This window comes from Apaloderma vittatum, unplaced genomic scaffold, assembly GCF_000703405.1.
Source record: "Apaloderma vittatum isolate BGI_N311 unplaced genomic scaffold, ASM70340v1 scaffold18923, whole genome shotgun sequence".
Lineage (NCBI taxonomy): Eukaryota > Metazoa > Chordata > Aves > Trogoniformes > Trogonidae > Apaloderma > Apaloderma vittatum.
The window spans coordinates 9,033-25,465 of record NW_009706621.1 but is presented as its reverse complement, the minus strand read 5'-3'; the positions used below and the strand labels follow the sequence as shown (position 1 = coordinate 25,465).

General features: G+C 36.7%; 1 protein-coding gene across 1 annotated transcript in view; it reads right to left on the bottom strand.

Moving 5' to 3' along the window:
• The window catches only part of RIC1 (RAB6A GEF complex partner 1), a gene marked incomplete at its 3' end in the record, with an annotated part of 46,265 nt that overhangs the window by 20,900 nt on the left and 8,932 nt on the right, over positions 1 to 16,433 (bottom strand). Inside the window, exons 2-4 of the mRNA XM_009865868.1 lie at positions 14,296 to 14,403; positions 11,406 to 11,482; positions 1,100 to 1,207 (exon numbers count right to left, since the gene is read on the bottom strand). Of these exons, the coding sequence (XP_009864170.1) occupies positions 1,100 to 1,207; positions 11,406 to 11,482; positions 14,296 to 14,403 (293 nt within the window). The remainder of the gene's footprint in view (positions 1 to 1,099; positions 1,208 to 11,405; positions 11,483 to 14,295; positions 14,404 to 16,433) is intronic.

Below are 16,433 nucleotides of genomic sequence, written 5' to 3'. Positions count from 1 at the left end.
TTCTTTGAAAAACTGCATCTCAAATCAATGTCACAGAAAAACCAATTAATGTAAGAAACACCATACTACTGCCTCCTGTAACAGCAGCTAAGTGCCTCAAGTCCTCTAGACAGTAAAGGTACTGAGATACAAAATACGATATATGTCTCCATTTTTTTCCAGAAATCAAGAGTCCATAAACAGGTCTGTCCTGTTATGATCATCTATAAACTGCTCTATAAACCACTCTATAATAATGAACCGGTCTATAAACCACTGAAGATCATTTTCCTACTTTTTGACTAAACATAAGATACCGCTGCCAACAATCAATTATTCATGTATCCTAGAAAACTACCAGGAAGGCCTAGGCTCTAAATAATCCACAAAGCCTTGTAACTCACGGTCTAAGCTCACTGGTGAAGCAGAAATTAGACTTCCCCTAAACTCTTCCCCAAACATCTCCTAAAATTCTGAAAACCACTGCTAATGCATTTGCACGCAGATAACAACGCACAGCTTCCCAGGAAAACTACTTCCAGTATATATTGCATTTCTTCCAACACCCATTTTCTCCTATGGGGCCTCTTTCCAAATTGCACTTTTTTACTTTTCCACCCCTATGCTATACAGTTTCACCAACTTTTCACACACCGTTACTTAATGTGTTTATTTACAGGGAAGGAAATCACCACAAAAAAAAAAAAAAAAAAAAAAAAAAAAGGAAGAGGTAAACAAAATATTTTTCTAGGACAAAGAGGGACCCTCTGCAGGCAGCTACAGTTTTGCTCTCATGTACCTGTGTCTCCATGAAATCTCTAGTCCACACTTTGATCCCAAAGACAAACATATTTATAGTAACTTAATGTAATACTGAAGATACATATGCTATATACTCCCATATGCCAAAAACATCAGTATAGCCAAGCACAAAAAGATTTCTTGAACAGTAATTTACTTTTTCACCTCCTTAGACTTATTAGTAACTACTAGTCTTTACTATTAATAAGCATAAAAACCTACTAGAAGGCTTTTTTTTCTATCCAGTCTCCCCTTCACTTTTTAACAGTTATAACTGCTATATGCAGAAAAATTCTTAAGACATAATTAGTGAGCATACCTTGTGATAGTGGCTTGCAAGTCCAGCACTTTCTTCATTTCCAGATTCAATGAAGGAGCACATTGTTCTTCTTTATAATGTGGGGTTCCCTTCAGATGTGGGCTTCCTCTGAAATAAAGGAGAAATACTACAATTCAAACAAGATGTCACTCAAAAGACATAAGAGTTACTGACTTACACTCCAGTGGCTTCCCCCCCCCAAATATATATACCAAATATTCACGTGCAACCTGTCACAAGTGAAATCTAATATCTAGACCATCATTTTAGTGCAAAAAGTGTACTCTTGTCATGATCCTACATGCCTATAAAGAGTATGTAAATAAAATAAGACCATGAACAGAGAATGAGCATTACAATAGCTGTGTCTTAATAATCCTAAAATAAGTGATATATATTAATGGAAATTCTGATTCATAAAATGGTATTCACTTGTTTATATTAATTGATTATGTGTTGGATTTTTAGGTATATCCATTCTTTGTCAAGATGCATTACAGTCATTATACACTGTAAAATGTTCATGGTTCTTCAGTTTCTTTTGTGATTTCAATATTCATACTTTTAATTCAGCATGCATAACCCCAGAGGCAGACATTTATCACAGTAAATCTTCAGAACACATCCCCCTGTAGAAAACTGACATTAACCTAATACCTACTCAGAAAACAAATCCAAAAGTTAACGATAAACCTAAGACATAGAAAAGAGATGACTGAGCACTGAGTCTCTTCCTTTAAACAGACCATCACACAATATCAACTTCTAGATGCAGAAAGCTTCCAATTCTTCTATCCCATTTTAAATTTCATATTTCATTCTCTAATCAAATGCAGTTATTTTAAAACTTGATACAACATCATTAAAGTATTCCTTATTTGTCTGGGTTATCAGATGTGCCACGCATTTAATTAACATTTTTTTCTTTAAAAAAAAAAAAACACCAGACCTACTATCATAAGTAGTGTAACATGTCACTCTCCTCATTCATGTCATGAGCACTATGTTAGTCAACAAAGCAAATTATGCATGAAACAAGGTGACTAGTTAATACTATAACTGTGAGGTTGTTGAGGGTATTTTAAACTGCAAATCAGCCTGTATTTCTTGAAGTTCAGGAAGCCAAATCAATGAAGATTGGTATCTTTTAGTCAGGGATTTCACAGATAAAAAACATATCATGGAGGATTAATTCCTTCAAACCTCCATGTCACGATCTGCAACGCAGTATCCTAGGGGTTGGAGAAACACTTAAAAAAATCCACAGGTGTCTGGAGACATGCCTTTCAACCCACATGGACAGAGAGGTCCAGACAGTATACTCCTGAGCAAGAAGTGACTCTGGATTATCAATAATCATTGGCACAACTGAATCTTGTAAGCAAACAAGTACAATTGAGAGAAAAGGGTTGTGTAATCGAACAAACAATGCTGTTAAATACTTACAGCACAGCATGTAACACACCTCTTGTCACTGACTGAGGTACATAACCAAGTATGAACACCGTGCTTCTGTACAGCACAAACTATAAAGCCACAATGGGAGCAATATGGCTTATAGACATCTTTTGGAGAGAAATTTCAAGTCTCCATGCAAGCAGCCTTATTTTTCTTTAAACACTTTTGAAAAAAAGTTTGTAATAATAGTTGAGTATTTTCAGTTTCAAGAGACAGTTTCAGCAAAATTGTTACCACATGCACAGTTTATCTTTTTCCCTTGAGGCACTACCATGATTGAAATTACAGAATGTCAGTATTTTAATTCATTGCCTGTGATTACGTCAAATTTACTGATTCAAAAAGTAGCCCTGACTATGGGTGAAAAGGGGCCACAATCTAAAGTACACTGTGTTCATACAGTCCACATCTGCATGAGTCAGCCTTACTAGTTAAGTTACTTCGACCTTTAAACAAAGAATGTGTACTGCTGACGGAAGTAGGAAAGAATGTTTGGTCTGTGTTGCCACATCAGCATCTGCGACCATTGTAGCCAGACTTTAAGTAACTCATTTTTGCGCAAGAATTGAGAGAAACAGACACATTCCAGTGACCAACCAGCTGCATGCTTTAAATGTAATTACTTCGCTTCCATTTGCCCAGCATTTGTTAATGTAACTAATTGAGAAGTATCTCCCACTTACATCTGCAACTCAAGAAAGCTCCACACATGGGAAGATTAGGAACGCCAATCTGCTTTTTTTAAAGGTAGAATACATAGGTTGAGGTGAATTTTGGGATCTTGAATTTAAGATCAAGGTGTATTTTTACACCAGCAGGCTCAATTCTCTGTCCCCTATTTAGCATGTCATCAGCAATATGCTTGTTCACAGAAAACAGAGCACTACACAGTGTAATAAAATGTCTTTCAGATGCTGAAAGCCTGTGTAACTGCATATCATGAATCACCTTATAAAAAAGGGTAAAGAGGAATGGTAAATGTAAGTCTACTTTAAGGACTTGCCTCCTTTTTCCAGTCTGCAGTTCTGTCAGGCTTCCCCACATTAACCTTCTCCTGCTGTTCAGTTACAACCTGACTTCCCCAAAATGAAAGAGGAGCCCATAAATATGGGAATTTCTAAAATTCTTAGCATGAAGCCCTATTTTTTTGTAGTCATTTAATCATCTTACAGGGGAAGAACTGGCTCTGAAACACTTGAGAAAAAAAAAAAAATCCATAAACTCAAATTAGAAAGCAGGACACAACAATAAGAAAATGGAGAAGTGTATTTAATCCTGCTTCCACCTCACAAACCAACAAACCTTAATCAACCTAATTTCAAGAAAGAGACGGCACCATGCAAAAGCACAGTCAGCTAGCCTCCTCTGAAGTGGGAGGGAGAATTTCTTGGCATTTGTTATCCAGGGTTGGGGGAGGTTCAAGAAGGAAATGCGACACCAGCCACTTAATTTTTCTAGCAGCACGGTACTGCACTTACGTCCTCCACTACATGCCCAGTGGTTATGTGATATAGCATGATTCACAGAAAAAACTCAGCAATATCATTACCAGGCTTAGCCACTGCTAGAAGAGAGCAACTAAGAAATAATTATTGTTAATTACAGTAGAATATGAAACAATATATTTAAGACTTATTTATAATTTGCAATTAAGGTATAAAACATCATCTTTTTTAGTCTGTTCTAAGTATTTAAAATAATGTTCAGGTTTTCAAAATAACATTCACCATTTTCTGCTTTTTACTGGAGAATTCTATTCCACATGTAGGCAGCAATGGAGGTCTAGTGCACATGAGCCACTCGGACTTATGTGTTAACGACAGTCACTTGGTTTGAAATTAGATGAACCTAATGACATCAAACTATAAAGGGATAGAATTCATTTGTATTTCCAGAGTGATGGGAGGATCCCAGGAGTCGACTGTAGGGGAAGCCAAAGTGGGTCGGACTGGACATGTGAGCTGGAAAAGGACCCTGCTGTGATCAGCTCAGATGCCCTTTATATTCTTGGTGTAGATTACAAGGACCTGAGGGGGTACTGGTGGGCATTTGTTGTACCAGCAACGGAGGCAGAGAAGATGAAACAGCTGTCTACCTTGCCCAGTTTATCAGAAGACCCTTCTATTGCAGGGCTGCTGAGGGTCAAGGAACAAAAGGTGCTCATCGCTAAAGCAATGGTCCATCAGCAGCAATACTAATTGAAACTCCCTGATCCCCATCTGAAAGCTGATCCTTCAGCTGGTGAGCCAAGAAGTTTTCAGCAAGACATAGTCACTCTTTAGTCTTCTGCACCAGCCAAACATGACTATTAATGGAGAGTGAAGAGTCGACAGTGGACTATCATGGCCTGAATGAAGTCACACTGAGTGCTGCTACACCAGACACGTTAGAACTTGAAGAACATGAACAAATGGAATTGAAGGCTGCCAGGTGGTATGCCACAATCGATACTGCTCATGTGTTCTGCTCTGTTCCTTTGGCAGAACACAGCAGAACACAGATTACTGGGTGGTTTCACCTGGGTCCACTACCCCTGGAATCTACTGTCCCAGTGATGGAAACACAGCCCAGCCATTTGTCATGGACTGATCCAGACTGCACCAGAGAAGGAAGGAGCTCCCAAACATTTGCAATACCTCAATGACATCATCATATGAGGTAATAGAGCAGAAGAACTTTTTGAGAAAGGGGAGAAAGCAATTCAAGTTCTTCTGAAAGCTGGTTTTGGAATAAATATCAAATTATTATTCCAGTTGCGAAGATTTCTTGATGACATTTTAAACCTCTGGAACCACATCAAGGCCTAGTAAGTGCCATAATGGTTAATAAAAATTCTACAACTAATGTAGTTTTAAAAATACATTTTCCAACCAATGCCAAAAACAGCTTATGGGAAAAACCACAGTTAAAGCTTAGCACAAGCTTAATTCCAAACAAAAAAATATTTAAGAAGTTAATTAACTCTATACCTCATCAATTACCCTTGCACAGTTTAAAGTTCAAAACCTTTGTACACAATCATCTTAAGCCTTCTGAATCAGGAAAAATGAGGTAATTTATGGCACCTATAAACCATCTTGCTATAGAAAAGAAAAAAGCCTTGAAAAGCGCCAGACAGATTAGGACATTAAAACTGTTAGGACAAGAATACCGTAAGCCGTATAGGTGACAACAGGATATAAATACTAACTTGTTCATGCGTCCATATTGGTTAGAAAACAGCTTCAATTCTTAAAACAGTTTCAAGTACTTAAAAACCTACAGCATTGAGGTCTCCTTCTAACTTCACATAACATTCATATCATTTCCTTCCCATTCCACCCTGCAAATGCATGCTCTGCTTGAGGATATGAAGAAACCTGAGGCAAAAAAATCCCCAGTTGCCACACTTAGTTTATTAGCCATGTCAAGTGCCTCAGCATTAAGTCACTGCACACTGTCACATCAAGTGACAAATCTTAAGCCACTCTACATGTCAAAACTCTAACCAGAAAAAAATACATTTCAGTACAGGGAAGCCTCTACTCTGAGACAAAGGAGTATCTGTAAAAATTCCTTTAGTAACGCTTTCAAAAAATATTACCATAACTTGCCACAGCTTACAAAACTACAAATTTGGCTGTGTGGACTGTCATTTTTCTCAACTGTACCACAGGCAGAGATTAATTTTACTTTACCATTCTATTATCTTCCCATACATATGTTTTATTCATGTTTTATCTTCTAATGACTTTAATAATATGGTGGTAAAATTAGACTGAACTAATTGAAGTGAGACTTTGTACTTGTGCTCACTGCAGGAAAGTATCCTAGAATGTGGGCTAATGGCCAAGACCGATTCTCTTCCAAGTCTGCTCTGAACTGGAGCAAAGCCTCTAAGAGCTGGAATGAAGCTGCAGACTATTCTGGCTCAATTTAAAAACAAAAACAAACTAAAAAAAGCCCTGACACAATAACTGCTTTTTCCCCCATTTTTAGTCTTACAAATTAAGCAGAATACTTCAGGTTTTCATTGAGCACGAATATCTGTTCATGCCAAGATCAGGCTAGCAATTCCTAGCAATATACTAACAAAGCCAGAAGTATTCTCTTCAGTAGAATAACTGCAATTCATAACATTCCTAAATTATTACCATTTAACAAAAATCTATCATCTCCATCAAAAATTTTTAAAAAGTCACTTTTTTATATATAAATACAAATACTCAGAAATCATGACAGAATGCTGAGCTTATGACATGAACACTTGTTTTGTCACATTAATAATTGATTTTACATAAAATGCACATAATACTTGAGTTCCTTAACCCTAACCACATCTACATGAGTATATTTTAAAATTATTAAACTTCTAAAGGTATAAAATAGCTAGCATTTTAAAAGAATTTCCACTCAACTACCTTAACGTATTTCACATGGTCTCAGTTTTTTAAGAGCTATGCCCTCAGTTACTAATAGAACAAACTTAAAAGTTTTTGTGGGCTTCAGCCACAAACATTGATAATATTGGATTCCAGCACTTTCATTACAACGCTGAATTTCAGAATATAAAGACCATTACAATAGGTTGATATGAAATGCAGGAAGTCATGCTAAATGAGCATTTTTAAACACGAAATTAATTTTTCTAGTCTCTAATTCTGTCTTTTTTAAACAAATAATAGTATGGAGCAGAGGAAGTTTACTCAACCTTACTTTACAAAGTTATTTCACACCACTAGAAGATATGGGGAAGCAGACTCCTGCACTGAAACACAATGAGAGCTTGGCCTCAACTCATGCTTTAGCTCTTCTACTAAACGTATGTGGATTAGACTGTGAGAGAGGACAATCCCTAAAAAAAATTAAAAAAAAAAAATAATCATACTGTGACTAGATATACTTCAATTCATTCTGAGCTATGAACAACAGTGGCAGTTCCTGCCACTTCCCATGCAGTTCTTAGGGGTTTTTTTTCATCTTGAGGCATTTCATTCAAGCTGTGCTAGCAAAAAAACTTTCGGAGTGTAACTACAGCTTACATAGTAACTGTTTGCTAGAACAGTTTCGTTAACAGATTGAATACAGGCAAGATCTCCTGGATCATCTTGTTAAACAGCCACATATAGTAACAACCCTCTGGATTAACAACTATAAATTGGAAACACTGTACTTTTTCGCCACAAACATCACTCTCCCATATGGATAAAACAGGAGCAATTTTTATTTTCAGTAACTTCTTTTGGTCCTTTTCTTCAAATCAAGGCTAAATCATTATCAAGCCAAATTTAAAGCAGTAATTTAAAGAATACCAACACCCACAAAGCTGTAACTTCATCGGAGCTACCAGTGTCCCAATCTGGAAGACTGCAAAAATAACTAAACTCAAGAATGTGGTTGTTTATCATATACCTTATCAGTTGCTTTTCTGATGTTCTTTTTTTACTTACCATAAAATATACACATTTCATTTAAATAAGAGCTGACAGTTGAGTTTAAACACAACCTTCCTCAATGTTTTCACTTGTATAGGATCAAACCTAGCAGCAAGCTCAAGTTCAGGATACTGACTAAACTAGAAAATCTCGCACCAAGATTTTGGCACAGCTGAGGATGTTACTGGTGTGTACTCCAGTGTACAACTACCCCATTATGCCGACCTACACTGCTTCAGAATGCTGTTCAAGCTGAAGTTGTATTAAGAGGGTCTTCATTTATTTTTGTGGTCACTACTTTGAAATTTTACATTTCTGTCTAAACTGGCTATTATTATTTAAAAAAAGATAACAGAGAACAGGTTCCATTCTGCGTACAGAAAGTTACTGGATATGGACAGTTTATCAACATCAAGAATTATTCATAATTTTAAAAAGGTAAGACTGAACTTTTAGGAGCACTGACAGAAGTGTGCTCACTAGAAGAAAAAATAAACACAAAAAAAACCACAACCCAAAACACCCAAATCAAAAAGCCCACAAGTGACGACATTCTACAATGCCTCTTTAACTTTTAGTATATTCTAGAGGTGTTCAACGAGAAGAACAGTAGACAAAAAAAAAAACTTTACTGGAAATATGCAAAGTGTTGAGACCTACATTTGAACCTGGTGTCCAACCATTTCACTGTTTTTACTGACTTGTTTCCAGCTGCTGTCCTATCACACCACGGATGCACTGACATAATACGTTTTTTATACCCTCCGAAAAAATCACCACCCTCCCATTCACTTTGCCTAACGTAGGTAAATAACCACATAAGACAGAGCTGGACAAGTCGCAATTAATATTTGTGTGAGAGTTACAATGTCACAAACAATTGCTTTATCATTAACTATCATGCAAGAATTATCACAAGTATTACTGAACAGTCACTCCATGTTTTTGAATTTCCCAGTGCAGCTACTCAGTGCTACTTCAAGGTCAGCATTTTCTAACGCCAGCCTTTTATTATACACTGACTTGCCAGTTAAGCTACTGGAATCCAGGGAGGTGACAGGAAGGAGTAAAGAAGGGAGACAGACAGGTTTAGTTTCCCCATTAGGTCAGCAACTCGACATTACTTAAGGCACAGCTGCATAATCACTGTTGCCAATATAAAGGAGGGAGCCAGAAACACCCTGTTATAACGGGAGAGGACGGTAAGATGTCCCTTTTCAAGCACAAAGTAAATTAAACAATGACTTCATGGCTTCAGAATTAACAAAATTAATTTGGTACTGTCAGTCCAGAAGAAATGAAATCCAAGCATTTCAGTTGAACGATGGTTTTGGAAAATGAACATGTGTCAGAAGAAAGTTCAGTTTCAATTCTGGGCTTTTTGGTTTGTTCTTTCAGTATTTGATCTACACAGCAAATTAGGAAAACTGTCTGAAGGCAGTGTACTGTATCTGCACCAAAAAAAAAAGTTCAACTGACTACAACAGCTTATAGAATAATTTGGCATTAATCAGAGCAAGCATAGCTCACACACAAATGCTTGTGTCTTTCTTTCGATCCAATATAATCAAAACAGTGGTAATTTTATGTAGGTTTTCAAAATTGAGGGCTAAATATAGACAGACTAGTAATCCCAGCAAGTTCAGTGCGATCATTCATCTTCTTAAAGTTAAGCACACACAATAGTCTTAGGAGATTTTCAGCAACCTATCATAGTCATTCTAGGGAGAAATTCCTTGTCTTATTCATTCACAGAACCAGCAAGACACCCTTTGGGACTAAAAATATATACTGACAACCTGAACATTCAACACGCAGCTAACAGAAAGACTTCCTCATAAAATACACACTTTTAGGTTGATAAATAACACAAATCAATTATCAACCTTTCATATAAAAGTTAGACCAATTAGTCATTGACGACTCAATAGGTATTTCCAAACCCTCCTTCATGTGGCATGTCTAAACAAACTTTACAACAGTTTTTTTAACTCTTACAACTTATTTTATATATAATCTCCATATATTTTGCAAATAAAATTGCCCAACTTTCCAAATAGACCAAGAGGAATATATCATAGACTACTGCTTTGTCTTTTGCATTAGGTGCAACTGAAGCTGTACTATTTCATTTATTTGAACTCACTGCAGTAACAGTTTGTCCTTTTTATTTTTTTTCCTGATGACAGTAAGTTGCACGTGAAAAGTCAGTTTGAAAAACACTATTCAGGTGTCAGAAAAGGCAAGTGAAGTACTATAACGTGCCTACATTAGTCTTAAGTTTTTGGAAAATAGACAAATATATTGCAACAGTAAATTCTATTTAATTCCAGAGGTACAAAGGCCGTTTCAGTGGCCAAAAGATGCATCACAGTAGCAGCAGTAGCACACACACAGTAGCAACACACACAAAAAAAATTTCCACTCAATGAAGTAACAATTTATTTGAAATAATTTACCACCTGTCAAGTCATTTCTTCCTATATGCACTTGGAAAAGCACAGAGATTTACAATTTAAATGCTCGTGAAGACATGATTTTTTTTTTTTTTAATGTTCAAGGTTTAATAGTTATAGTTCAAAATAATTGAACGTTTTCCTCTTACATGTTGTCACAGGCTATCCAATACTCCTCATAAATGTCCATTTGGAGACACCCACTGATCAACTTAAAAATAAGTTGACTAGCACTGTCATAGTGACGATACATAGAGATGTATTAAAAAAACCAAAGAGTTTCTAACCAATGAGAAGTCAGAAGTGTTTTATTATTCCTGTGGACAAATTTGATCCAACTGAGCTTTTCATTTGATCTAAATACTTGCAATCTTGCCACATCCAAAGTCACCTAAGTCAACCACTAATACTTCCAACATATAGTGCCATTTTAACACATAAAATGTCTTCTATTATTCACAATAAGAAAAATAAGATAATGACAATATAATGCATCACAGCTAAAATACTTGCACATTCTTACTAAAAATGATCCCTATTATTTTCAAAATACTGAAAATTTATTCCCGATTTGTTTCAAAAAACGAAAGTTAGAAGGCAGAGAGGAATCTACTAAAAAATTGCAGTCTCATTTCCTAAGGAACATGACATATTCAGAGGAGTTACTCAAAAGGAATTATTAAAGCTTGTTATAGACCATGAATTCAACAGACTACCCCAAATTATAGTATTAGACAATTTAACCCTGTTATTTAGGATTTTGAGAGCTTTTAAAATGGACCTAAAGTATCTTACCAGCAAACCAATTAGACCATCCTCTCCTCTGAACTGACTCTAACTCACAGGAATGATGTTTCGTATACTCATAAAGTTTTAATATTTTCTTCCAAAGTATGTTTTCTTTGTCTTAAAATCTATTTAAGAGTTGTCATATTTCTTCTACACTGTGAGCATGCAAAGAAAGTTTAAGATACTCACTTAGGATATATTGGCTCATAAAGATACTTGTCTCTTGCTGATGGGATTTCAAAAAATAAGATGTATCCATTTGCAGTCTGAAAAAGAAACACTGGTAAGATGCATATCTAGTCTGCATGAATAAACCTATACAGACTCTTGTGATTTCTACATATGACTCACATATTCAACATAAATCCAAACTCATATCAAGTTTCAGAAATATTAAAAAACTACATGTTGAAATTAATTCTCGGTAAAATCTGCACTAGCTCTTTAAGCCCAATGAACAGATCGCTCAGGAGGTAGAAAAATGGAAAAATACCGCTGTTGATGCATGTGTCAAGCACAAGTCTTCCTCTAATTCACACAACTACATAAAACCAGCTGGCTACATCAGATATTAGTATCCTGGCCTGCATCAGCGGTGGCGTGGCCAGCAGGACCAGGGCAGGAATTGTCCCCCTGCACTTGGCACTAGTGAGGCTGCACCTCCAATCCTGTGTTCAGTTTTGGACCACTCCCTCCAAGAAAGACACCGAGGTGCTGGAGCGTGTCCAGAGAAGGGCAGCAACGCTGCTGAGGGGTCTAGAGCTCGAGTCCTCTGAGGAACAGCTGAGGGCACTCAGGTTGCTGAGCCTGGAGAAAAGGAGGCCAAGGGGAGACCTTCTCACTGCCTATGGCTACCTGACAGGAGGCTGCAGCAAGGTGGGGGTCAGCCTCCTCTCCCAAGTAACAAGTCACAGCATGACAGAAAACAGCCTCAAGTTGTGCCAAGCGAGGTTTAAATCGGTTATTAGGAAACACTTCTTTGCTGAAAGAGTTGTCAGGCACTGGAACAGGTTTGTGCCCAAGAAAGTGGCCGAGTAACCCTTACTACACCAGTAGTGTAGATGCAGTTCTTAGTGACATGGTTCAGTGGCGGACCTGGCACAGGTGGCCTTAGTGATCTTAAAGGTCTTTTCCAACCTTAGTGACCCCACGAGTCTATGAATTAATGCAGAAAGCATGTAGTAGCAGGTGGTAAGCCTTCAGAACAAGACCTCCAGGTGTCTGAACACATACGCACACTACAGAGTGCACAGAAGCCAGGCACTGCCCATCAAATTTGTCATTTAGTCATGTAGCTTTCAAAAATTCCTCATCTCACACAGTATCTTGAGCTACCACAACATCTTTTCAAAATCTTCCAGTGTCTGAAAAAAATTCTACTATAATTCAAGCCCCAGTCATATTCTGTCATTCTGGAAGAGTGACTTCAAACTATTAACGCTATTCACAGAATCCATATACATCATTTAGTTATCAGATGTTCCAGTCATGGCTAGAGGCTGATCAAGTGTTTGTACAAGCACAGGAGGTGCAGATGACCAATAAGGTTAGTTGTTTAAAAAAGTATAATTTGTTTAAAGCATAAATTTATTCCTCAGGTGAATCAGCAAATGTGTTTTGGTTATTAACAGTGTTCCCACCCAATCATTTTGATATGGGCTGGGTATGTACCCAAAGCACTATTACTGGAAACACGAAGCACTGAAATGAATGGTTTCCTTTTCTTTGAATAAAGTAATGCTCTTGTTTGTTTAATTTGTCAGTTTACAGATGCCATATTTCTTCCTAGTCAAACATTTTGCTTTATCATGAAAGAAATTTGATTTTTTGGTTTCCAAGTCCAAGAAACACAACTAGACTCATTCAGAGAGATTGTCTTTCTCAAGCAAGAATAAAATCTGAACCATGGTAGAGGGCATGAGACAGAATGGAATTAAATGGAAACTTTTCAATGTGCAGTAATATCATATTCAGGTCCTATGTGGTAAAGAAATGTGCTCATTTCTAACATCTTTACAGCATCTTTCCATTACATCATTAAATATTTAATGTGTAAGTTATCTTACCCTGGAAGGAAAAGTAAAACAATACTGTAAAGTATCTTTATACTGATATTAAGGGACAAAGGGCCTTACTGAACACTATTCAAAGCACAAAGTCGCTATTGTTACGGGTTCATTTCTAAATAGAACCTCAAATTCCATGAAAAGCTGGATGAAATACAGAAGTATCCAACCATACACTTCCTGCAAATTGATCATATTCATTCACATAGGTTTCTACATTGCTTTAGAAATGTCTGTGTTGCAGTGAAACTTTCTAAAGTAACCATCACTGTCATCTCTTCCATGATCATTCTCATCTCTGACTGTCAAAAGTATAAACATACAGTACCTTGCAAAAAAACTCAGCACGATGTGTCTCGTATGTTATGATATTTCATAAAGCTCTGCTTCAGCTATAAGAATATTCACTAAAGAGCAGTCTACATCAAAGGACTGCCAATAGCAGGGGAAGGACTAAAATGACAGGTAATTTTTCTATATTGAAGTCTTTTGACCCAATTCAGAAGTTTGTTTCACTACCAGAATTAGCTACCTTGGGAGTATGTACTAATATAGAGTAGAAACAAAATATTTCCCAGCAACACTTGAAAATATCAGAGAAGAAACTGCAAAATATCAGGGAAAGAAGATCAGTTTAGAAAACATGCCACCAGTTTAGCGACAGAACATACAAGTAGTAAAAAAAGTTCAAATTGGAAAGGACGATGACAGTGTAATAACTGCTTAAGTTTGTTTAACGGCATACTATTAAAGCTACTTATTTTATAAAGCTTTACATGCTAGATCAAAGTTTGCCTTTCACAAAAATAGTAATTACCTCAAAGCATATGCTGCGAAGTGATTTATTTTCACAGAGATGCTCTCAGCACTGTGACAGTCAGAAACAAAAAACACTGTACATCATCAATTACAGGTATATACAAACTGCAAATTTGCATATGCACAGAAATCGGCAATGTAAAAACCCTCTTTGCACTAGTTTAACCACAGTATGAAGTAACAACCCAACTTACTGAAACAGCTATCATGGTGCTGTCAGGTCGCCATTCTGCTTGTCTGTAAGGTCCAAACTGAGACGCTGCTTTTGATAGTTCCTTGTAGCTTACAATTAATACACTGGGCTGAAAGAAATAAGAAAATAATTACATCTCATATCTAGAAGGAACGGAATGTTTGTTATATTGTGATATAACTGCAAACAACTGTTTTCTTAATAGCAACATGTTTCCTTTGAAGAGGGAGGTTAAAAAACCAGTGAGTATTTGACAATGCATTAACACAATGGTGCATTTAAAGGGGGTTTGTGCAGTAGTCCTTCCACGCTACCATTCCTAATCTCACTCTTTCAAACCCAGGACATTCAAATAAAATACTTCATTTTCCCAGGTAGGAGTCATTACAGAAGACAGACGTAGTTTCAAGTTAGACAAAGGGCTACTGAAATTTAATATGAACAGAAGCATCTCCAACGAGCTCCTATAACGAAAATGACTGCTTAGTTTCTACTAAATGGATGGACCACTGTACTAAGGAGAATGATAATCAGGAAATCTGTTTTATTCCTCTTCAAGAACAAGCTGTGGAGAAAAGTCGCCTCTATAGTTTGCTGAAAAAAAATTGCATATGATGAGATGCATGCATTAACATCTTTCCTTCTGGAAATGGAGAAGAGTTTTGGAGTCACGAAGCCCAGGCAAAGCTACATAGGCACCAAGTCTTCACTCTCTTTCCCAAAAGCAGTTGAGAGCTGTGAGACAAAAAGTTACCCTTCCTTGCTCCAATGCTTAGAGCCATTCTTCCTCATATATATTTAAGTTTGTACTTTCTCGCCCTTGAACTAATAATATCTTTAAGTTCAGACAGGTATTCATTCCGCTTCTCCCTCCTCGCCCTGCTACCCACCACCACTTGGAGGTGGGGATGGAGAAATACGTGCTTATATATTAGTTAGATGACAACAGTAACTCCTCAGCTGTCAGTTAAATAAGCCGCACTTTTATTTTTGTAAGTTTCCCCTCATCTTCATAACAGATGCTTTCCGTAGCTTTTCTTCAGCATTGTAGCAGAAGACTACTAGAAAAAGTAGACTTACAAACAAATTTATTTAAAAGGAAAATTGTATGAAATCAAGTCATCAAATGCCTTCACCATATTCATAAATAAAGAAGCCAATTAATGTCACATAGGCTATCTTAGCCTTGGCAAATGCACAGTACGACTTCGCATCCTGTAAACAGCATTCCTTAAATTTCACACTCACACAGAACTGATTTATCAAAAGTGAAGTTAAATATTTATAAAGTATAACAAACAAGCTTGTCTTTACCTTAAGAACTACTTACACGAGCTTTTTCAATTCATGTGGCTTTCTCCACAGGTATTTGTAAATCAATTTATCTAACATTAAATAGATAACTAAATATTCTTAGCAGATTCTTCTTGACTGTTCTCATGAACTACACAGCCTTTCACTGCTTGGCTTAGATCCATCTTAACTGCCTTAGATATAAAAAGTGCCTTATGACAGCACAATCTTAGTAATCTGCATCATTAGTGCAAATTTGAAGACCAATCTTAAAAGCACTTCTGCGCTTCAAGCATCTTAGCAGCATTCAGACAAGTGGTTTAGAAGCTCATTAATGCAAACCAATTTTCCTTCCATATTGCTGCTTTTACAGAACATAATGACTGTAATGTTCTAGTGATGTGTATTCACAAGAAAGCTGATATTATACCTATAGAACCTGGAAGAGTGTTCTGCATACTTAGCACCTATAAATTTAATACAAATTGGTTTCTGGATTGATCTCATTTTATGCCTTACAGGCGAGGTCTAAAGGAGTTACCATTAAGAGTACAAGCTATCATTTTTATTGTTTTGCAGTTTAAGTAGCTTCTTTTCCTATTAGAAAGCAGAACCACATCTAATTATACAGGTCACAAAGGCTATCTAGCTAATGGCTAAATCAAAAATATTTCTCTCATACAATTTTTATCCACATACATCACAACTCAAAAGCATTATTTCAGATGTGAGGAAAACCCTAATGTACAAACTTTATCCACCTTTTTACAAGACTTACCCTAAAGGGAACTGCTACAAAGTTAACAAAGCTAGAAGGGCAGCTCGATATTCTGCTCTGCTCATGCA